General features: G+C 35.2%; 1 protein-coding gene and 1 pseudogene across 2 annotated transcripts in view; one reads left to right on the top strand and one right to left on the bottom strand.

The window, feature by feature from the left end:
- Positions 1-974: 974 nt before the first annotated feature.
- On the bottom strand, positions 975-2,986 carry LOC132548946 (uncharacterized; annotated as a pseudogene).
- LOC132549003 (protein madd-4-like) overlaps positions 2,980-24,788 on the top strand; it is an 82,535-nt gene continuing 60,726 nt past the window's right edge. For both annotated transcript variants that reach the window (XM_060212913.1, XM_060212912.1), the window contains exon 1: positions 2,980-3,306. In XM_060212913.1, coding sequence (XP_060068896.1) covers positions 3,229-3,306 — 78 coding nt within the window. In that variant the 5' untranslated portion in view covers positions 2,980-3,228. The remainder of the gene's footprint in view (positions 3,307-24,788) is intronic.

The raw sequence follows: 24,788 nt of genomic DNA, 5'->3' as shown, positions 1-24,788 counted from the left end.
TTTGAAACTATTTTCACTTCTGAGCATGACTGACGGAAAGTTTTTTCTTTTACTTGTGAATAGCAAAGCAACACAACTATCTTTATTGTGATGGACCTTGGAATTTTACATGTGTGTAACGTACAAGTTTCATTAGACTTTGCAGTTGGGCATGTCTGTCAATCACTTTTGAGAATGATATGTAATGACGCGTGAAAAGTTACATAGCTCGAGCTGTACCACCTACGCTGTATTGGAACTTGTCCACCAATCGTCCAGAGAGGTTTTATGTTTCTGTGAAACTACATAGGCATATAGCTTTTATGTGGTGTAACCTTTCAGGCTAATGTGTATATAACAGTGTACTTATATTAGCTCTTTCAACATAACAAACCACTTAGGAGAGAGGAGTTATATTCCGTAGCCGAACTTCAGTAACAAACCTAGTTATGATCACCCCACTATTAGCCATATATATATATAATTTTTTTTTTAATGTATATTATTTATTTATATACATTTTTTTTATTGTATTTGTGTATTTTTTGAATTTTTCACAAAAATACAAACATACACAAGAAAACATGACACACACTTCCTTTCACCACTATTCATAATTGCCATGACCATTATATCATTCGTGCATCGGTATAAAAATTCATCCGCAGTGTATATATATATATATATATATATAAACATACATACCAACACACACACCCTCACACACACACACACACACCCTCTCTCTCTTACACACACACAGAGAGAGAGAGAGAGAGAGAGAGAGAGAGAGAGAGAGAGAGAGAGAGAGAGAGAGAGAGAGAGAGAGAGAGAGAGAGAGAGAGAGAGAGAGAGAGAGAGAGAGAGAGAGAGAGAGAGAGAGAGAGAGAGAGAGGGATGGCATCATAAATAAAATACTAAAAAAAAAATATTTTCAAAATACTGTATATAGTTTATCGGCACTTCATTAGTGGGTCAATATATTTTTCTTGAAATCACAAATTACAAACTTTCTCCCATTTTTTCCATTTCTTTTTGAAATTTTCCATGGCAATTTCACCATAACTATTAGCAGTGTATTTTGTGAATTATAATGGTATTTTATTGTGATAATAAGACTATTAATGTTCAGAGAGTTGTGACGGCATCGAATCTTGTATATATATAGTTTGATTAGAAGAAGTATTTCATTGTCAACTTTGTGTATATTGAGGTTTAGTGATGTCAGTCCAAAAATGAAAGATTGTTTATTGTTATCAAATGGAATGAATAGAGCTTCTAGTAAAACTTTAAAGCTATCAAGTAGGTTTTGAACTTCTTTACACTCCCACAAAGTATGTATTATTGTTTCAGTTTCTGCATTACATAAAGTACACAACGGAGAAATAGCAAGATGTTATTTGAAAAGAAAAGAATTTGTAGTTGAGATATGGTGGTTAACTCTGTACTGAAACCATTGTAGCTTTGTGCTTCTAGTAACAGAGAAAGGAATTTTGTATATTTGATCCCAAGTTAAATCATTCAGATCAAAAACTGTGTTCCATTTCCTTTTCCCTGTTGGTATAGTGTTGTTTTTTATCAACATGTAAAAATCTTTGGAGCCTTTTCTTTTCATCATAAATATTTCTAAATTTGTTGGTATAAAAGGATATGGAGGTTTTGAGTTTGGGATTTCATTTGAAGATAGAAACTTTTTCACAGCTGATAAAATGCTGTGGTAATGAAGGAAGTTTGTTCTCACATCATATGTGTGAAGAATTTCCTGATAACTGTAGAAACTCCCTAATTCATGATTTTTTTATCAAGTCATTTATGACAATAATATTTTTTTCAAAAAGATTTTTAGAGAAAACTGATTTCTTACCAACAGTTATATTTCTGTTGTACCAAATAGGTGTTTTTAAAATAGAATCTCCTTTTGGGGTATTTTTTTCATTAATCTATGTTAATTTGTTCCAGGCTTTAAAAACATCAATCCAAAACTTATTTTTAATCTTTTTTCTGACATAATTGTACAAAGTCAACACCACAGTTTGCTGATAGGTCTATATTAACAATATTTTTTAGAATCACTTGCCATTTAGCTGTGGTCTGAAAAAGCCTTCGAATCCAACCTAGTTTTAAAGAATCTATGTAAGCTTTAATGTTAATCAGGCCGCCATTAAAATATCTTTGAAAAACTACTTCTCTTTTAACTTTGTCAGTTTTGCTGTTCCATTAAAACTGAAAAAGAATAGTATTGAAATAAAAGAGTCATCTGGATTTGGTAATGAGATAAATAGGTGGTTAAGTTGTGAAATAAGGAGTGATTTGATAATATGGATTCTCCCAATTGGAGTTAAATTTCTCCTATTTCAGATTTTTATTAAAACTTGCCATATATCCACATCGGTTATCTTTTGTCAAGTTTTGTCATTGTCGCTTTTATATATTTAGATTTTTTATACAGGGCACTCCAAACAGGCTTTTTATTCAAATATATTTATATATAAGGAATTTGAATTTGAATAAAAAAAATCAAAACTAAATTTTTTTTTTTTCAAATCGTCAATCAAATCTGATAGGTCTTGGCACCTGACTTTTCATTTATTTACATCTAAGTTGGATTATCAATCAAGCCCAACATAATTGATGTCACGTTCTCTAAATGAATGCCGAGATAGCGGTACCAAATCCAATTTAGAAATCATACTGTAGATAGTATCTTTATAAATATTCGTCATATATTAATGCATTCACTCACCAAAAAAATCCTCCTAGTCACAATTATGTAAATGTAAAGTGATAATGGTGATATCAAATACTAAAGCACACACATATACATATATATGCGTGTGCAAGATAGTTTCTAGTTTAAATATCCTATTCGCAATAACGAGACTTTTCTAGTGTCGTCGATATTTTAAAGATATCTCAGATAGTTTATATTTCTTAGAGGACTTTAAGTGATGATTAATTGATACGTTTGAAAATTTCAGCGTTAAAGCCTCTGTACCCGGTACGCCATCATTAAGACCTCGGTGTTATTTACTTTCTCCGCGCCACTGGGTGTGCGTTGTGGCTACAGTGGCTGGCGGTGAGATGTAAACGCGGGCATGACTCGTGTGTACATAGCCACAATGAAAAAACTTGAAGTTCATGACGGTGTAAACTTGACTGTTTGTAGATGCTATCTTAGGCATGTGATTTTATTTTTGCTGTCATTGTTTGGATTTATGTACAAGTGAAACCATCGTCCTTGTGACTTGTATGTCTCTACTGGATACCATGGGGACGGGAAGAGAGATGCTGAAACTGATGTTAGTTCTAGGCTCCCTAGGATCCACGGTAAGTGGCATTTAATACTGCGAAAGCTTTGAAAATTAAGAGATGATGATTTCACAGTAAAAGTGCATCTATACGATTTTTTAAAAATTCTTAAATGAACACAGGTGGTATACTGTTCGTATATTTTAGCCTATTTTACGTCTATATCCGAGAAGTAAATACTATAAATATGATATTGTAATGATAGAACAAAAACTGCTAACTGCACATAGATGGTATATTATTTATTAATTATTATCTATTAGCCTTTACGCGTTTGGGAAGCATTGTTAGAAAAACGAAAACAATCACCAACATCAATATAGAACTGGTCTGATAATGTAGAGATTTTGTATAAATACATTAGCGCTGTTAAATTTTTTGAAATTCTTTTTCGCTGTAGAATCATAAATAAGTGCAGCACTTTATCAAACAGAGCAACCTGTAAGGCAGTGTCATAGTAAGAAACACATCACATTGTTATGTTATTTTACTGAAAGTGATCAGAGATTAATTTCTACTAAGTAGCTTACAGCGCAATGTACGTAAGTATATGTAGACGGATCAGAAGTACTACCTGGTGTCAGGAAATCGCTATACATTGTATATACATCACACAATAACATTTATATAACATAAAGCCAATATATACATCCTATACGTAACCACTGCACAATGCACACAAGTAACCAAAGTACCTCACAAAGGTAATATAATTGATAGCGCTGGCAAAGAGTTGCACAACAGAAATGTTAGTTTATTAAAGAGATAAAAGCTGTACAAGATAGGTAAAATTGCAGTTATTTCGTCCTGCTTAGACTCAGCGATTCTAGTGACAGAAAAGTAGAAAAGGAGTGACTAGAATGTATATCGTCCATGTTTATGGATATTTTGTAGCGATATATGCATTTTCAATGCAAAAACTGTTCATATCACTGTTTTATATCAAGAGATATCAAGTCGGGCACTCTGTCCCGATTTAGATAATTAAACTACGAAGCCTTGTTAAAACACAAAGAACAACGAAAAACAGTTACTTCTTTGTTAATTTCGTGATGTTAAAGATCGTAAGATCAGCAGGTTATACGCGAAATGTTATCATAATGAGTGATCCCTCGGTTAATGCACCAATCATATAACGATGTTGGTACATAAGCAAAGAACTATTCAATGCTTCTACGATCGCCTTTCCTTACTATCGTTCGACATTTTCTTGGATATGTAATGATATGTAATGCAACGGTTGGAGGTTCGATGTAAACTTTGATAGCAACATGATATAGCTCTATTCCAATGACATTCACGGTCGTTATAAATGACACAGTTTGTAAGTATTTACACTCTCTTATAAAATGAATATAAAGTATGAGGCTAACAGACAATTCAACGATTGGTAATATGCTTTGAACACAATGAAACAACTAGGAAGCGAGATGTGTTTGATTAAGTTTGCCGTCGTAATGCCCCACTCGAACACTTTATTACTATAAACCGTAACGTCTGTGTAACTTTGGCAGAGACTGTAGTTGGCTGTCAAAATGTGGTGAGTGTCTATAAAACAATTACGACGAAAAATGATTGATAAATAATTTGAAAAGTTAACGAGTAAGTGTCTGAGATGCATTTCAGTAATTCCTTTGAATAGAAATAGTTTTCATTTTCCACATTGCAGTTTCTTTATCAAGTATATAGAGCCATAAATGAAACAAATATATGTTGGTACCAAACATTTAGCCTGCACAATATACAGCTGGGATACTTTTGATGCTAGTAGTATATACCGTATCTAAATACCTTTGATATTATCGGAAATTCTCCCGTTATCTCAAGAGATGTCTTATACAGCAATGGTTCATGTGATGTAACCCTGCATATATTTTGCGTGAATTTACATCAAGTTTATCATATTTATTACAAGTTAATCAATGATAAGTATTAATGTGTTACTGTATGTCCAAATACAGGGGTCTTGTGTCACATGATACAGAAGTCGTGGTGAAACAAACAAAAAACCAAACCTGTGTAATAGGTAACGATTTGGGTAAATTATTTGATGTTCCCCGATTTCATAATAAAACTATTGGACTCAGTAAAAAAATTTAATACAAATGAAATTGAAGAATGAAGAAACCCTTGGCCCTCCAACCATCATTGATAGGGCGTTGCTGTTACTTGCTAAAAAACATACAGCTACGGCAACGTCGATTCATCGACTATTAGCTCTAAAGTGCAGTAAACTGGTAAGCTATAAATAATCAGATAGTTACTTGCTACTTGAATAAAAAGTAGCCGATGATTTTTTTAACGTTATTAAGAAGTGAACTACAAACTTATACTTCCTAGTCTTTCAAACCCTTTGTTAACAAAATGGTTGGCCTTGGGCTGCCGTCTTTGAATACTGGAATGCGATAGCCTGTAGTTCGGTTAGAGAACCGTATTCACTGTCCACGTCTGGTCAGATCATCTACTTTAAAGGAGATGTAATCAGACCGATTGCTGTTTTTTCGCTACAGTCATTAATATAAAAGAAATAGGATTATTATATAAATACTTATTTATTTTTTACAAATCAATCAGTAATAAGTATTTAAGTATTAATGTATTCATCGTATTTAAAGCATGAATTATGCATTTTTAATTGAATGAGAACTATTATTCTGGATATTCAACGTAAAGTACAGATACAGTATCATAGATAAGCTGGTATCTGCTGGTAACTACATTCAGATAAATTGACCTTGTGTCACTGTTGCAATTATTACTTGCTTCTGGTTTTAGGTTTTGTCATCATAACAAGAGTTAATAAAGTTGACAAGATCGAGAGCCATGGCTCTTCAAGTACAGCACCGTAATCATCAGCAGGTGATATGTAACTAATACGGTATGCAGATTGCTACTATAGGAAAAAATAGTCGATAACTTTCTATGTTTTTAATACTGAATTATAGACCTAAAATTCCGAGTCATTTAGAAATGTATATCGTAGGTGGTTGTTTCAGCAAAATGGCGACTAATAGACCAGCAGACGAGATGATTTACATTTAATAGCGTATAATTCGGCTCGGTAACTTTGTACAATAACCACGCGTGGTCAGATCATCCAAGTTAGTCATCAGTTGTATGGTCGCCATTAACATAAAAATTCGGATTACATAAATATTTATTATATTCTTTCCAACGATCTGACTTTTTACAATTCGATTACCGACACAGGTTTATATTGTGTTTGAATTCAAAATTATATATATTCTTTGTTCATCAGCAAGTAACTATACACTATGTTTAAAACCCTTCATCTAAGAGTGAAACGTTTTACATATTATTTCTTGTGCTATTTAATCACATTCAGGGAAACGCTTTATTCACCATTTAATTGACAGCTTTCTCACCTCTTCGCAATCAACTAAACATGTAGATCTCAACAATAACCCCAAAGTTGATATCACTAGATATATGCTTCCAGTGGGTTACCTTGCCGTTTTTTTTTACTCAAAGAAGCACTCGGAGACCAAATCTGACAGCATCCAGCTTGACTACTTCAATAGCAGCCAAGTTCCTGAGAACAAACAGATAAAATAGCCTACTCCAAACTAAGTGTTTACACCATTTTCCTCCACATAACGTTTAGACTTATATAACATCTGATTTACAATCGATCACTCGCCGTTCAGAGCAATAAATTTAATTGATTAGAAACATGAATTATATGCAGCAACCAGATCCATATGCATCATACAAACCTTAGAACACATATAGTGTTACATGCCATATCAATCATCAGTAACAGCAGACAGTGTATCAGAAAGGCGGCGTCAATAAAAGATCCAGGTTAACTCTAATACAAACAAACTGTCTCGTAAGTTTTTAGAGTAATTGTTTCATGTCTCTTATTAAGATTACTTTACTTGTAACTGATATGCAAAATAAGCGTTCCCAAAACTCGCATGCATAGAAATGGGCAAGTCTCCTTAACGTATATCTGAGAGTTTAAGCTAAGTGATACCACTGGTCTCTTTATACCTTAATGTCTTGTCAGGATATATGCATTAGCGATCATTGAAAGTAAAACTTATTTTGAAATCATGCCATTTGGCTTCATCGTTCCAAAACTCATCATGTTGATTTTTGATGTATGATGATTAATATTCGTTTAGTGTAATCACATGGAAGAAGAATATTTTTTTCTAAAGCTGTTTCCGTGGCCCATCATATGTGAATGTTTGTTCAAAGATGTTGATCACCAATCAACGATAAGTGTTTCGAGAAAAAGCTAGATTTTACAGCTGTAAAATTCTTTTTTTTTTTTTTCTTTTTTTTTCAAAAAACTTGTATACTTGTTCAATCGTTTGCGTTTCCGCTTAATCACGACTCAATCAATTTTCATCCATGTGATTTGATGAATGTTACCTATTTCAGACGATATCTTTACAAGGTCATGAGAATAGACATTTTGGTATATTACACACTTACCAGGTCAAACTGATTGCCAGACGTGTCTGTTTTGGGCATTCTCTTATTCGTTATCAAAGCTTTCGATGATACAAATTCAGAAAGAGTTCACGCCACGCAATCGTCGTTATCAGGTATTTCGCTGATCGAAATCCATTACAACTGATGTAATAGGTTTCACACACATGGTAAGATTACCCGCAAAACATAACGAGAAGTGATTACTGGCATGAACTTGTGTGTAACTGTACCTCGCCTTTGTACAATCTACAAACATTGCTTCAATCGAGGTTATACCTTTTTATTGGAGAATCCGTGTGATATGGGGTAGATAGCATGACCGAATCTCTACTTGTAACATTTCGATGACAACTAGAATTGTTCACAGTATTATATAACAGTGCTGTCTACATTTTGTTAAAGATATTACCGTAAACAGAAATGCGAACAACATATCTTACATGTATCTCAGGTTGTCGGGATTTTCTAAGTAACTCTTAAGGTTCTCTTTTCATACTGAAGTGCAGTTCACATCAAGCCTTTATTTTATTGATCATGTCGAGTTTTCGTGCTGGCTGATGACGTAATTCTGTTAGCCCGGATAGGATGATACTGTACTATAGTAAGTCCTTGATGATATTTATTTTAACTTTATGAAGTTTTCGTTTTTTCTCGTTGTCATTTTTTTCTAAATTATCTTATCTTTTGAATTCCAGTTTAGTCCGCTAAGGAACTACAAATAAATCTCTTATCAGTATGTTTATCTATATCCAAAGCTGTGACTATAATGTTTTTACTTTCATTAAAACCATTCATTTCAGAAAGAATCTGCAAGATACTACGAGCTTTCTTTTTCCATTACTAATTGAGCTCAATGTGTTGGTAGGGATTTCGTTTTTACTGCTGTATTGATGACTAAGTGAGCATTGTTAAGTCAGGAGATCAACGAGAAGCTAGAGAAATTTGTTTTTATCAGGAAACCACCTTAACGTTATATTTTCATTATAAAGTGTACGAGTTCAGCATGTATATATACATATATTAAGCCTTCAATAAACCCCATTATTAAACATCGACAGTTTGTCTATTGGTTCTGTTTTCAGAATTCTTCGTAATACTCTTTATTTGTTCATATTCTGTCCCAGTTTTATTGAATATTAGTTTGTATTATGACTATGTTGATATTTGTTTTCTTTCATATAGTATAAGAAGCGTGTTAAATGTAAATGTATACAGACAAAAATCAGATGTACACTGTACCTTCGGATTTTTATTTTCTTGCTGTCTTGCAGGTAGGACGTATGAATTTTACCAGTGTCCCTTTGCATGACCCGACAAAGTATTTCATTTCATTTTCTCTCCTTCCTAAATATCTATAATCTTTCAAACGTTTCCCTTGACACTGTCTCACTTTTGACCTTTAGTTGAACATTCGACTCTGTCAGGAAGGCTTCGGGTTTGTATCCTGGTCGAGACACATCAAAGCCATTAAAATGGTAAATATCACTCTTTGTCTAACGTTCAGCATTATGGTAAGGTGTCTTCGGCAGTACACTTCTGTGGGATAGCACTATAAAGTCGGCTTTAGTTCCTTACCATCACAAGGAGACGTTCACAAACATATCGTACCCTACCAAAAACGCACGCAACACACCGACTCACTTCACAGACAATGTGAGACCGTTCTTAAATGACCGTGTGTGTTGATAGGACGTTCAACAATATGAACCTTTGAAGCATTCTCTTGTCTGTATTTTTTATATTTTGATTAACTTTTTTTCTTTCTGTGTTAAAGTTAGCATTGCAATACAAGCGTGTTACATGCTATATATATAATATCAGGACAGGTGCTAGAAAACGGATTATCTGGTTTTAAAGATATGATTTACAGTATCTTTATAGGGTGTCATGATGTTTGGTTAAATAGAAGCATTTGGTGTCCGGTTTCATTAAGTGTATTAAATATTTACTGTTATTTTTCGAGTGCGATGAAGAACATACAAAACATAAACTAAATTAAACACCTGTATTACAATGATACAATATTCGATGATTTCCACTTTTAAAACAATATCAATAGAAAGGCGTATTTTTGATTGATGGTGTGTTACGCGTCAACATGTTGAAAGTTCTTCATATGATCCTTTTCTATCTTGTAATGCTATAGATAAAACAATAATAAGAAATACATACTCTGTTTGAATGAAGGCAACGGGTTTAAAATTCAATTCGTCGATAGTCGCATGTCCCGCTTAACCTACCGATCCATATGAATGAATATGTGTTGTTCCTGATAAAACTCCATGTCAGCGCTTTGTGTCAGGACACGTTTTGGTTTAATTATCATCAGTGTATGAGCTTGGTAACGAGTAGTATTTACTCTTCTATAGAAACTCAAGTTTGCTGCAACAGAGAATTTATTTTCCTGTTTAATTCTAAATATTTAGGTATAATCCAGCCAAGTGTATCGTGTTTCTTCTGTGTCAACCTTGATGTTCAGTTTTCTTGGTGTATGATGACGTTATGGTATAGTATTACTGCTTTTAATCTATTGAAATTTAGTTTGTGAAGCTGAATATTCTCTACGCTAATTGGCTTTGTGTACCACAATGACTTCACCAATTGATTTAAGGTTCAGAGATAAACAGCTGGGTGCTGCCAATAGAGTATACGCCACCAAATAATTGGTTTATGTATTAAAGCCAAACTCGTGTCTTGCAGACGAAGTAAACCTGACAAACATCATAAATCCTTCGAGTTTTATCTAAAGTCATTTTGTAAATGAAATATTTTGTCGAACAGTCTCAGGTTTATATTTCAAAAGAAAAAAAAACTATATAATGACATCAGACATATTCCGTCTTTCTTCAATCTTATATATATATATATCGATATCAAAATTCATTTTATACTTAAGTAATGAATTATATAGTATAATGATAGCTCTGGGTTGCTTTCTATGGAATCTTCAATTTCTACAATATCAATATATAACTGTTAAATGTGTTTTAAAAAGTGAATAGGAAGGTATAAAAGACAAATGAGAGAATTTCTTTACAAATAAGAATAAGCTACAGCAGAGCCAAATACCGACGTCATGGTTATACTACATACAGCTGTTTCGTCCTTATATAACTCGTCAGTGATGTCGACTTTGAAGTGTGCGATAAACGATTGAAAACTTGTTGCCAATAATTACTTTAAGTAGCATTTGTAAATGGATGCCTATTCAGAACGGTGCTCCTTCTAATTGCTGATACGTTGTTCAGACTTCCTAACGACTCGTTACACCATCGTAAATAGCTTTTAAAGTTGGAATGATAAAATTTTCACTGTCACTAAGAGTCCGTGTGGTTATGATAAATTGACATTGAGACTTCTTGTTTTAGTCATAGCTATTTATGATGTTTGTATAGATAATTTCTGTAATTACCATGGTTTATATGTACTCCTGATAATGTCGTAACTAGGATTGGTGTGTGGTATTTACTGATCCCGTGTCGCGTGCTGGTATTCCATCTCCGACTGAGGTAATTACTGTTCTGTGCGTGATCATCGCGTTTCTCTCAACAGGAAGCAAGATTCCTAATAATGATAAAAAAACGGAGGACATCCATAAACAACACATTGTAGGAATATTTATATAAAGTATCGCTATATTTGTTTTATTTTAACTGTTACTGTGAAATCTCAGACTGATAGAATATCGTACAAAAGACACAAATAAATAGCATCCTGTAAAAAAGAGCAGGATTTCGATACAGTAGAACCAAGTAATTAATTAAACTGCAACTTCATTTATATTACAACAATTGCGAAATAAGCTACATGCATCAGCTTATATTAATCACTCCTGTTGGCCCGAATAGAACGAGTGGAGTTTTACTGTGGGATGAAACCGGAGTACCAGGAGGAATCTAATGTGGTCGGTAAGGAACTCCATACCTTTTCAAGTTCATTCTGGGAATCAAAGCCCGGACGACTGAGTAAAATGCAAGTCTGTTACCACTGCGCCACCCACCTAATCAACTTCAACGATACAGCAGAAATCAGAATTCCTAGATAGTAATATGTAGATAATTTGCAAAGGGAAGCTAGTGTTCAAATGTAAAGAGAGAAACACAGACAGACACAGATAGGCGGACGGACGGACTGACTGACAGACGTGAGTGTAACGTGAAACAACTCAGGCTGCAGTCTCCAATACCTATCCGTCCATCACTGTCTAACATACGCTTAAACAAAGTAATGCCATCTCAACAGCTGTTGATGTGTTTAGCCTCCCTGTTGCAACGTCTGCAACTCGAGTCACTGTGTCATATTTTTTGTTCTTGTAGGTTATTTAATTCCACAAATGAATAAACCAGACATTGTTGTACTCTATATAGTACGATATAATCCTGTTCCCATGAAGTCACCCATTCTGGTATGTTATGCATGCAAAACATATCATAAAAACCGGACCGGAAGTTCTAGAAGGTCACATGGTTCATTTCAAAATCTGTACATTGTACTTGGTAGACAGTCAATGCACGGGGTAATGACTTTTCAGCTGATACATAGTTCTAAGAGTAGGGATTCTGTTTAATCCTTTCAACCTTATTCATGTAAGGCATATAGAAAGAGTGCATTTCCATCGGCCCTCTTCATCCTAATATTTTGAAGTCTGAAAAATGTCAGAAAGTCTCATTGAAATGGATTCCTTACCCTCTCTCCGTTTAAAGAGTTAAGCGTAGCATCTGGTTAATATCATGCGAGTTATTTGATGCGCGTGTTTGATGATAGTGAATAAAAAGAACCACTTCGTCCTGCGAATAATATTGATTGACCCCATATTAAATTTCGCCATTTGTTTTGCTCTCTCTAGAACATGGCGTCGTATGTAAACGTTTGGAATAATTTCCAACATTGAATAAGGAACGCAAAACAAATAAGTGTGAATGAATGTCTGGATCTCATTGTGATCGACTTATGATGATGCACGTGGAATGTAGTTAACAAAGAAATTATCTCAATAATGGTCACTTACATACAGAAGAAAATATATACCATACTAGTAATATTAAATTTGTTTATGTTACAATATTTGATTATAACAACTGATAAATACGACAGATTACCAGTAATAATGAGTAAGATATTTAGACTACGATATTTCTGTAATGTAATTTCTAATGTAGAACATTTACATCCGTAAGGCTTTATATGAATAATTTTATATCATCATATCACATGTCGCACATGCAGTGCAGTCTCTTATCGCCATCTGAAGCATTAGAATGTGTGAGAACATGTGATAAATCTTATACAATGAAACCTCTTGGTGTACAAGGATAACGTCTAGTACCTCATTCAGGGGCATGTTGGCAACCCTCACTCAGCTAAGTTTCCATTAAATGGTAAGTGTTTTTTTTTAATTTATGGGACAGAATAAACAAACAATTTCTTAATAAAAAAACCAATCAATCATTTTTACTACATTTGCTGTTGAAAGTTAACCTCGATTTTTTTTATATCGGCTGTTTCGTTTTTAAATGGAGACATACCGATTATGTATTTCAAATATTTCTGAAATGTTTCCGCGGCGACAATTCATTAATATCTAATTTAAACGTGGTACTTTCTGTTTGGTGGATAAGTATTGGTTCAGCTTTACATTGTTTGAGGTATGAATCCATATGTTAATAACCCAAAAATATACATGAAACTCATGTCATTTTGAAAAATAAGTACTTATTAAATTCTTGTATGTATTTAGAATCCATGATAATTATATCCTGTTCTAAGTATCAAAACATTTCTCAAAAAAAAACCCTTGTGCTATGTCTAATAGTTCCCCGTCATGGTACAGGGTACCTCTGAGAGATATGTTTACATCTCGTCAAACCACTCACAACCCGGAGTGTCGAGCTTAATCAGATAGACAAAATAGACTACTGGTGAGACCAATATTGCATTGGTTTCAAAGTGTCTCTAAATCGTCTGAAGATATGGTATATCATTGTATATAACTTCTCAGTGCGAAGAAATGAATCATCCAGTTTTGTTTTCAGTTTGTGCCAGAAGTCTCTGTAGCGTTATATACATACTGATCAAAAACAGACCCTACAAACTGTACACTATAACAAAATACAAAATAAAATTTTGAATGGTCTTAGAATTTAATTGATTTGAAAACAACAACTTTGAAATTATTATCTGCATAATATTACGACGACAATACATCAGAAATACATCAATCACATGTTAACCTACCGTGTGCTGAATAATAAAACTTACCTCACAAAATTATTAAAGACGACAATCTGATACTACAGTTCATCTAGTACTACAGGTCATCAGGTACTACAGGTCATCTGGTACTAAAGGTCATCAGGTACTACAGGTCATCTGGTACTACAGGTCATCTGGTACTACAGGTCAACAGAGACTACAGGTCATCAGGTACTACAGGTCATCAGATACTACAGGTTATCTGGTGCTACAGGTCATCTGGTACTAAAGGTCATCAGGTACTACAGGTCATCTGGTACTAAAGGTCATCAGGTACTACAGGTCATCTGGTACTACAGGTCATCTGGTACTAAAGGTCATCAGGTACTACAGGTCATCTGGTACTAAAGGTCATCAGGTACTACAGGTCATCAGTTACTACATGTCATCAGGTTCTACAGGTCATCAGGTACTACAGGTCAACAGAGACTACAGGTCATCAGGTACTACAGGTCATCAGATACTACAGGTTATCTGGTGCTACAGGTCATCTGGTTCTACAGGTCATCTGGTACTACAGGTCATCTGGTTCTACAGGTCATCAGGTACTACAGGTCATCAGGGACTACAGGTCATCTGGTTCTACAGGTCATCTGGTACTACAGGTCATCTGGTTCTACAGGTCATCAGGTACTACAGGTCATCAGGGACTACAGGTCATCTGGTTCTACAGGTCATCAGGTATTACAGGTCATCAGATACTACAGGTTATCTGATACTAAAGGTCATCTGGACACATTCTGTTGATTATCATTCGTAGTTGCCACAATCTGAATCGCTTATGATGATTCACAAACGAGTCACTTTTTAAATTTTTATTTGATTAAGATTCCCCCAGTAGACTTAACCAAAGACAGAGAAGGCGTGTCAGATCGTATACACGAACACCTGAGATTGATTAAGGCTGACTTTGGACAACCATTGAACCATACTTTTACACTAGAGTACAAGTGTGTCTTCGTGAAATGACGAGAGATGATGTATTTTATTGATATGAAACGCAAATCTGTACTCACATTATTGATGACATTGTAGTGTTTGTTTTGACATGTTTCAAAATCTTGTTTATCATCCTCTGTCGCCTTGTGTCTTCTTCAACACAAACGAAGTCCACTTACAATGCGACCGAAAGTCATCTTGCAAAGTAAATGACAAGAGAGATTACATTTGGTAACATGTGAGGTACTGTTATTTGTCCAGTATCCAACCAGCTGACATCAGACAGGAGACAACTGACTCGACTTCAGATGATAAGAAAAGAAGACCCTCAATACCACACACTGTGCCTCTTTGATTCACTTTACGTTCGTTTTTGTATCGACATAAGTATAAACGGCTTTTTTAAAAAAAAAAAAAAAAAAATGAAATTCCCCGTACACAATTTTTATCAACCATTATGCCGATTCAGAACAACAACACTATAGACATATTTGTTGTGTTATATATTTTGTCAATAAAATGTCTTTAGTGTCAAAATGTGCTGTTATCGTAAGCTGTGTCATTTTGAAAAATAATGACGATAAAATTATTGGTCAGAAAATTTATAATATATATATTGAAATTTCGATAGTTTTTTTCCTTTGGTTGCAAAGAAAAACAATACACATGTATTACAATACATACTGTCTTGAAAAAAGTAACAAAACCAAACAAAATGCCAAAATTAACATGGTTTGCGCTCAATATTAAATATTACATTACATTGTAATAACGCATGGATTCTTGTTTTAACAAAAATGAAGTTTATATGTAGCATCTTATTCCTCTCTATATATATATAATCATGAAATTTGTAATATTCTTGACAGTAAATGCCCGTTGACGGATAAGCCAACCTAGTTTCAACAGATGTTTAATGGACCTAGTGCCGGCCTCGTTAGGAAAACACAAGGCAATGTAGATATAATGTTGTGGTATATTCATACACGCGCGCGACATTACATAACTTTGACACAGAGTTCGTAAATAAAACATCAAACAACTAGCCTTCAAAAGATATTTCGTTCTGTAAAATTTGTAAATATTTCGCATAATTCATCAACACTACGTTCTAATTTCTGTTTCTTCTTTTCCTTTAATGTAGCATCATATTTCCGCTTGAAAGGACCCAGAAGAAAAACAAAGACAATAAGTCAGAACACAAAACATCTTGGCAAATGTTCTATTCCATGAAAGTTTCGTGAACGTTGTAAGACTGACAAAAACCAGATCACACACCAATCGAAATAATGAAACCATCTAAATATAATGTTATCAGTTACTTTACATTGCGTATAAACTGTTTATATGATATATTATTGTCTAAATGCGTTTCAGGAAAAACAGGTTATGGATGAAGAACGATAAAATGATTTGCGATGAAAACACATTCGAGAATCAAGTGGTTTTTTAATGTATCTCTAAATTCAAATTGAATCTTAACAAATATGCAAAATGCATTAAGTAAAAAAACAGATATCACAAACATTACTGTATATATACCTCTCACATATTTCTTGTCACTCTCAAGACAAGAAAGATCGCGGGCCTCTACAGAAACAATTGTATGTTAAGTTACCAATACTAATGGTAGCAGGTGGTGTTCTTTCTCTTTCTTTATCGTGATGGTCAATCGCTGGTACATGTCTGTGATCACTCTAGTTATCTGTACCACCCAAAAACCGAGAGTTCAGGCATATAGATAAGTCTACTGTGGGATTCTGTCAACTGTCACTCACTTGTAATCCACGAGGATCTTTGTATTTTTATTTGAAAGTCGGGAGTTATGTTTCATTGCCGTTTTAAAACTTATTTGTGAAAGAATAGTTTTTGAAGAGTGCAGTTTTCAGTAAGATAATACCGGGCAAGATCAGAAAGATAAATTAAAAAACTTTTCAACGTCTTTCATTGTCAGTATATGATAACAAACCAACGTTTGGAGTTTGTCTGTGGCTGGACGCGTTTCCGGTTTACAGATGTGACAGATTTAGTAAAGTACCGCTGGAGCCATTAAAACCGCTAAATCGGGCCTTTCTTTGAGAAAAAAAACAAGATTTTACCAAATGTTTGCAAAGCGATTAACATCACGTGTATCTACACGTGCATTTATGTTAACGTTACAACATTATTAGCATTGATTTTATATTATATATTATTATATTTTATTTAAATGTTTTTCAGTGAAAAAAATGAAATATTGTGATATTCTGTTATGTAGCTGTAAGGATACTCCGTATCATCACGTTGACGAAATACGCCTTTACGATAAAACAATGGGCTATTCTGCTTTAATCTGTAATTATACAAGGTATAAATGGTACAAGGAACACATGCACAGTTAATCTGTGTTTTAGCTGACCCGTTATCAATGCCTGCGTGTGGTGGTATTAATATTATCTTTATAGCCTTACTGTGAAGCTGGAATCGGTTCCGTACCTGGTGGCCAAGTCGTATCTCAGCCAGATTCAAGTGAATGTTAATGCGCCAGATATGGTGCAGCTATTTCCCCGATTTTGATTTTTTTAAAAATTTATTGATATAAGATAAAAGTGATGTTTGGTGTCATTAGGGGGTAACATATCTACAGTTCAAATGTAAGGTTTTGTACTGAGTAATACACATCTGGTAACAATGATTCTGTTTTTTTTTTCAGGAGAACCAATCTGTATGGTACTGTTTTAGCGATTGTTAAAAGGAGTACTGTAGTACTAGACACTGGGTAACAATGTTATCAGTCTTCAGTTACAGATTCTGAATAAAACTCTCGTCATTTAAGGCGCTGTCACACTCTAGCGTATTAAGGCAGCGTATGAGAAACGTGTCGAATATTTCGAAAAATTGTTTATACGCAGCGTATGAGGTCGATTTTCGGTTAATGACCTTTAGAGAAACGTGAGCCTAGCGTACCGTCAGCGTATGAGTAGCGTATGAGCAGCGTACGCCCAAAAAGTCCATACGTTCCTCATACGATGGCTCTATACGCCAGGGTGTGACAGCGCCTTAACGAACATCGATTTTCTATTTCAAAGATTGTGAGGGCGGATAGTCCAAGAGAGGATGTTATCTGACCTATATCGTGAAAATTCGTCTTGTAAATAAAGGTTAAATAAAAGTAATGTTACGTTCTCAAAGCTAGAGCAGGTGAAGTGGGTGACAACCAAACCCAATAGGTAAATCAAAAGGATATTCTGCACAACCTGGCAATTTTCTTTTATAGACTTCTTCGTAATTTTTTTAAACTATTGCCGACCTCAAAACATCTCTCTTAATGTCATTTTAGACTGGCGAAATTGGTGAAACGCCAGCTGATATTATAAGATTTAACTGTCGATATATAGCATATTGGGAAATCCGTTATATATTTAATGCGACGTAACACGTGAATACACTGGTCTGTACGCTGTTTTTTAAAATATCAGTTTGGGTCGGAATTGCATTCCTTTTTTGCTTATTTTTGTCGATTAAAATAAAAAAAAAAACAATATTTCACACTGTTCCGTTAATAAAAAGCAAACCTGTCGTGTCGTGGTATGGTCGAGCTAATGTTTGTACATCGAGCTAGCTAGTTCTATATAAAATTTCAGTAGGTGGAATATAGTATTTTTGCTGAGATGATGAAATAAGGTGTACAATTTATATATCAAATTAAGTAGATTTTTAAAATTCTTTTATTAAACACATATGAAATCCGTATGAAAATCGCAGACAGCGGAATTAATATTGTGGATATGATTGTGTTCATATTCAATCACATATACAAATAACAGACATGGATTAACACATCAAGGTAACTCTTGTAGGACAACACCTAGGTAACTGTTGTAGGACAACACCTAGGTAACTGTTGTAGGTCAACACCTAGGTAACTGTTGTAGGACAACACCTACGTAACTGTTATAGGTCAACACCTAGGTAACTGTTGTTGGACAACACCTAGGTAACTGTTGTAGGTCAACACCTAGGTTACTGTTGTAGGACAACACCTACGTAACTGTTGTAGGTCAACACCTAGGTAACTAATGTAGGACAACACCTAAGTAACTGTTGTAGGACAACACCTAGGTAACTGTTGTAGGTCAAAACCTAGGTAACTGTTGTAGGACAACACCTAAGTAACTGGTGTAGGTCAACACCTAGGTAACTGTTGTTGGACAACACCTAGGTAACTGTTGTAGGACAACACCCAAGTAACTGTTGTTGGACAACACCTAGGTAACTGTTGTAGGTCAACACATAGGTAACAGTTGTAAGACAACACCTAGGTAACTGTTGTAAGTCAACACCAAAGTAACTGTTGTAGGTCAACACCTATGTAACTGTTGTAGGTCAACACCTAGGTAACTGTTGTAGGAACACACCCAGGTAACATACATCAGTATTTTGTATAGTATCCCAGTATCATACATCAGTATTCTGTTTAGTGTCCCAGTAACATACAGTAGTATTCTATTTAGTGTCTCAGTAACATACATCAGTATTCTGTTTAGTGTCTCAGTAACATACATCGGAATTCTGTTTAGTGTCCCCAGTAACATACATCAGTATTCTGTTTAGTGTCTCGGTAACATACATCAGTATTCTGTTCAGTGTCCCCAGTATTGTTACATACATAAGTATTCTGTTTAGTCCCAGTTGTTGACTTGGCATATCGCCCTGTAATGGCCATCATACACCCTAATTGACTGAAGTATACATACGTCACGTGATATATTGATGTGACAACTATAAGCATTAAAGATCATGTGATCCCGACTTACAAGTCCTTAATGGCTTTAAGCACTCTTGTAACATAGGAGATATATGTGAACATGATGTCACAAGTCTACAAATGTTGGAAAGCACCATCCGACTGATAATGTCTGACATATACCAATGTATATATACCTGTAGCTTCACGGTATAGACGTCATTCCATACATATACTCCTCCTACTCAAGGTGTACAAGCATTGAGTGAAGGAAAGAGAACGCTTGAAAGGCAAGAAACACGTGAGAAGACAAAACAAAATCGGCACCTGAAATGACTTTATAAAAGAAAGAGAGTGTGCATATGTATGTGCGTGTGTGCGTGCGTACGTGTGCGTATGTCCGTGTGCGCGTGCGTGCGTGCGTGTGTGCGAGCGTTTGCGTTACCAGATCGTAATAAGAGGGTTTTTCAAAATTACATACGGTAATAATGAGAAATTGTGACATGCTCACATTTCATTTCATTGCTAAAGTCTTATTTTCTAGAAGATATGTTTCAGTTCATGTACACGTTACTATCAAATGCTAGAGATTTCTGTCTTTTTAATATACATTAACCCTAACCACTTATGATGAAATAACTCTAATATTGTAAAGAAAGATCACGATAAATTATCATTAAAACAGGCTTGTCAAATTCTTGTTTACTGCAATAAGTCATCTCTAGTCTATTTAACTGCATATATATTATAAATATAAAATGACAATAATTTATCGTTTATTTTGATAAATCAGGTACACGTGTCACAGTATAAATCTACTTTGGTGGCAATAATTTTAAGTTTCGACTAAAACATACATAAAGCATAGTCACCTTGTGCGTCTTATAAAACAGAATTGACTTTTATCTAGTGTACACTACCTGATAGGTTTCTCTGTATGTAAGATAATGTTAATCCATACCTGTTTTACTTTCTGTATATATATATAGATCTTGATACATAAACCAATGATGAAGTTTTATGTATTCGTGATAGTAATGTAACATATCTTATTCTAGGTCTGATATGCGAGAGGCAGCTGACAGCTGTCATCAGTGACACAGAGATAGATAACGTTTCATATGTCGGTAATTCTAGTACCTAAGTAGTTTTAATATGTTGATATATGTATTGTAGTGTACGGAACTTCTGTGTGTTAGTCCACACTAGTGTTGTCAGTACAATTCTGTCAGCTGTCAGTACAATGTTGTCTGTACAATGCTGTCAGTACCGATATCATATTGTGATGTTATACCTGAAAGAAACCCTCTGATACCAGGATAGAAACCCTCTGATACCTGGATAGAAACTCTCTGATACCAGGATAGAAACCTTGTGATACCCAGATAGAAACCCTGTAATACCAGGATTGAAACACTCTGATACCAAGATAGAAACCCTGTGATACCAGGATAGAAACCTTGTGATACCCAGATAGAAATCCTGTAATACCAGGATTGAAACTTTGTGATACCAGGATAGAAACCCTCTGATACCAAGATAGAAACCCTCTGATACAAGGATAGAAACCCTCTGATACCAGGATAAAAACCCTCTGATACCAAGATAGAAACCCTATTATACCTGGATAGAAACCCTGTGATACCAGGATAGAAACCCTCTGATACCAAGATAACATGATACAAGGATAGAAACCCTCTGATACAAGGATAGAAACCCTGTGATACCAGGATTGAAACACTCTGATACCAAGATAGAAACCCTCTGATATCAGGCTAGAAACCCTCTGATACCAAGATAGAAACCCTCTGATATCAGGCTAGAAACCCTCTGATACCAGGAGAGAAACCCTGTGATACCATGATAGAAACCCTCTGATACCTGGATAGAAACCCTCTGATAAAAGGATAGAAACCTTGTGATACCAAGATAGAAACCCTCTGATACCAGGATAGAAACTCTCGGATACCAGGATAGAAATTTTGTGATACCAGGCTAGAAACCCTCTGATACCAGGATAGAAACTTTGTGATACCAGGATAGAAACCCTGTGATACCAGGATAGAAACCCTGTGATACCAGGATTCTCTGTATGTGTGATACCAGATAAAACCCTGTGATACCAGTTTAGAAACCATGTATATATATATAAACTCTTGATACCATAGAAAACATGTGATACCAGGATAGAAACCTTGTGATACCAGGATAGAAACCCTCGATACCAGTATAGAAACCCTGTGATACCAGGATAGAAACCCTGTGATACCAGGATAGAAACCATGTGATACCAGGATAGAAACTCTCGGATACCAGGATAGAAACCATGTGATACCAGGATAGAAACCCTGTGATACCAGGATAGAAACTCTCGTACCAGGATAGTTGTGATACCATATGTTGATATATGATTGTAAACCTGTGATACCAGGATAGAAACCCTGTGTGTTAGTCCACACCAGGATAGAAACCATGTGATACCAGGATAGAAACTCTGTACCAGGATGTCAGAACCATGTGATACCAGGATAGAAACCCTGTGATACCAGGATAGAAACTCTCGGATACCAGGATAGAAACTCTCGGATACCAGGATAGAAACCCTGTGATACCAGGATAGACCCTGTGATACCAGGATAGAAACCATGTCATACCAGGATAGACCCTGTGATACCAGGATAGAAACAATGTGATACCAGGATAGAAACCCTGTGATACCAGGATAGAAATCCTGTGATACCAGGATAGAAACCATGTGATACCAGGATAGAAACTCTCGGATACCAGGATAGAAACCATGTGATACCAGGATAGAAACTCTCGGATACCAGGATAGAAACCCTGTGATACCAGGATAGAAACTCTGTGATACCAGGATAGAAACCCTGTGATACCAGGATAGAAACCCTGTGATACCAGGATAGAAACCCTGTGATACCAGGATAGAAACCCTATTATACCAGGCTAGAAACCCTGTGATACCTGTGATACCAGGATAGAAACCCTGTGATACCAGGATAGAAACCCTGTGATACCAGGATAGAAACCCTGTGATACCAGGATAGAAACTCTCGGATACCAGGATAGAAACCATGTGATACCAGGATAGAAACCCTGTGATACCAGGATAGAAACTCTCGGATACCAGGATAGAAACCCTGTGATACCAGGATAGAAACCCTGTGATACCAGGATAGAAACTCTCGGATACCAGGATATAAACCCTGTGATACCAGGATAGAAAACCTCGATACCAGGATAGAAACCCTGTATACCAGGATAGAAACCCTGTGATACCAGGATAGAAACCCTGTGATACCAGGATAGAAACCTTGTGATACCAGGATAGAAACCCTGTGATACCAGGATAGAAACCCTGTGATACCAGGATAGAAACCCTGTGATACCAGGATAGAAACCCTGTGATACCAGGATAGAAACCCTGTGATACCAGGATAGAAACCCTGTGATACCAGGATAGAAACCTTGTGATACCAGGATAGACCCTGTGATACCGGGATAGAAACCCTGTGATACCAGGATAGAAACCCTGTGATACCGGGATAGAAACCCTGTGATACCGGGATAGAAACCCTGTGATACCGGGATAGAAACCCTGTGATACCAGGATAGAAACCCTGTGATACCGGTGGTCCGGAACAGTCACAGAAATTATTTTATTCTAGATATGCAGTGATAACACGTCTGTCATAAACATTAAGGTTACTGCTATGTTATGACATGTGATTCTAAGTAGACACCAACAAGAATTCAAACAAAGATCGAACGAGCTGTAGGAAATTAAGTGTTGTGCTTGATTAAGCAAATCGAGCTATCTTTGAACGTGATTTCTAGATGGTTAGACAACGAGAAGCAGATAGCTTCCAAAAGTTTCTTACAATAGCCAAATCTCCTTTTTCATGACCTACACTATATGTGTTCTTATGTTGTATATATGATGTTTACAATAGTAAATTATTGTAATAATGTGTAATATTCCATGTAAGATGGGAAAATTTTGATACGTCTGAAAATTCAGGCTGTCCAACCTGTTTCAGTTTTGTATTGTATCGTTCACTGTCCATTTATAGAACATTGATACCGTCGTCATGAAATTTACTTCCTGCAGCTGAAGATAAAAAAAACGTATGCGACGATAAGTTACTAAAATATATTTCTAGAATTAAACATGCTTTATCAATGAAAGTATATCCCATTGTTTCTGAAACAGATCGTTTTCAAAACCTTTGGTCCTCTATCCGAGACGTTCGCACAATTCTGCCTATCATCCCTAACGAGAACATTTGTACACGCTCTGTTGTACGGTAGGTCGTTGGCTATCGTTAATCCAAGGCTATTGGAATACACCGGCGTGTTTCTTCCTTCGGAATTATCTCTGAATTTAATCAGACACGTACTTTCTTCAACCTCACACCCAAAAAAGGTCGAGATATGACATTTGACCCCAGAGATAGCAACACCACGGGTGTTTGCACTTAATTCACTTGCATGCAGTTCAAGGTTTTTTTTTTATGAAACTTCAGTTAGTGACGCAGCCAGACATAAACATAAGCCAACAGCACATATGTCGAAGATTGATAATAATTTCGTGAATAGGGCAAATCATACCCCAATGTTCCTTGGTCAGAATACATATTGACAGTATTTAAAGTACATCATGTGTCTTTTTTGTGATGCAATCGTAACAATCGATATTTTATAATTAAACCAACAATATTCCATTATCTTCAATAACGTAATATTATCCGTCAAACACTTCCCGTTTACCAACACAGTAACATATATATATATTTATATATATATTATTGGCTATGACATAATATTACCATATAAACAGCTCCCGTTTACAAACACAGTAACGTAGATATATTTTTATATATATGATTGGCTATGACGTAATATTACCATATAAGCAACACCTGGTTAACAATACAGCAATGTATATATGATTGGCTATGACGTAATATTACCATATAAACAACGCCTGGTTAACAATACAGCAATATATATGATTGGCTATGACGTAATATTACCATATAAACAACACCTGGTTAACAATACAGCAATATATATATGATTGGCTATGACGTAATAT

Source organism: Ylistrum balloti, unplaced genomic scaffold, assembly GCF_031769215.1.
Source record: "Ylistrum balloti isolate Yb309-2 unplaced genomic scaffold, AGI_CSIRO_Ybal_v1 Utg370038, whole genome shotgun sequence".
Classification (NCBI taxonomy): domain Eukaryota; kingdom Metazoa; phylum Mollusca; class Bivalvia; order Pectinida; family Pectinidae; genus Ylistrum; species Ylistrum balloti.
This window is presented reverse-complemented; position numbering and strand designations above follow the sequence as displayed.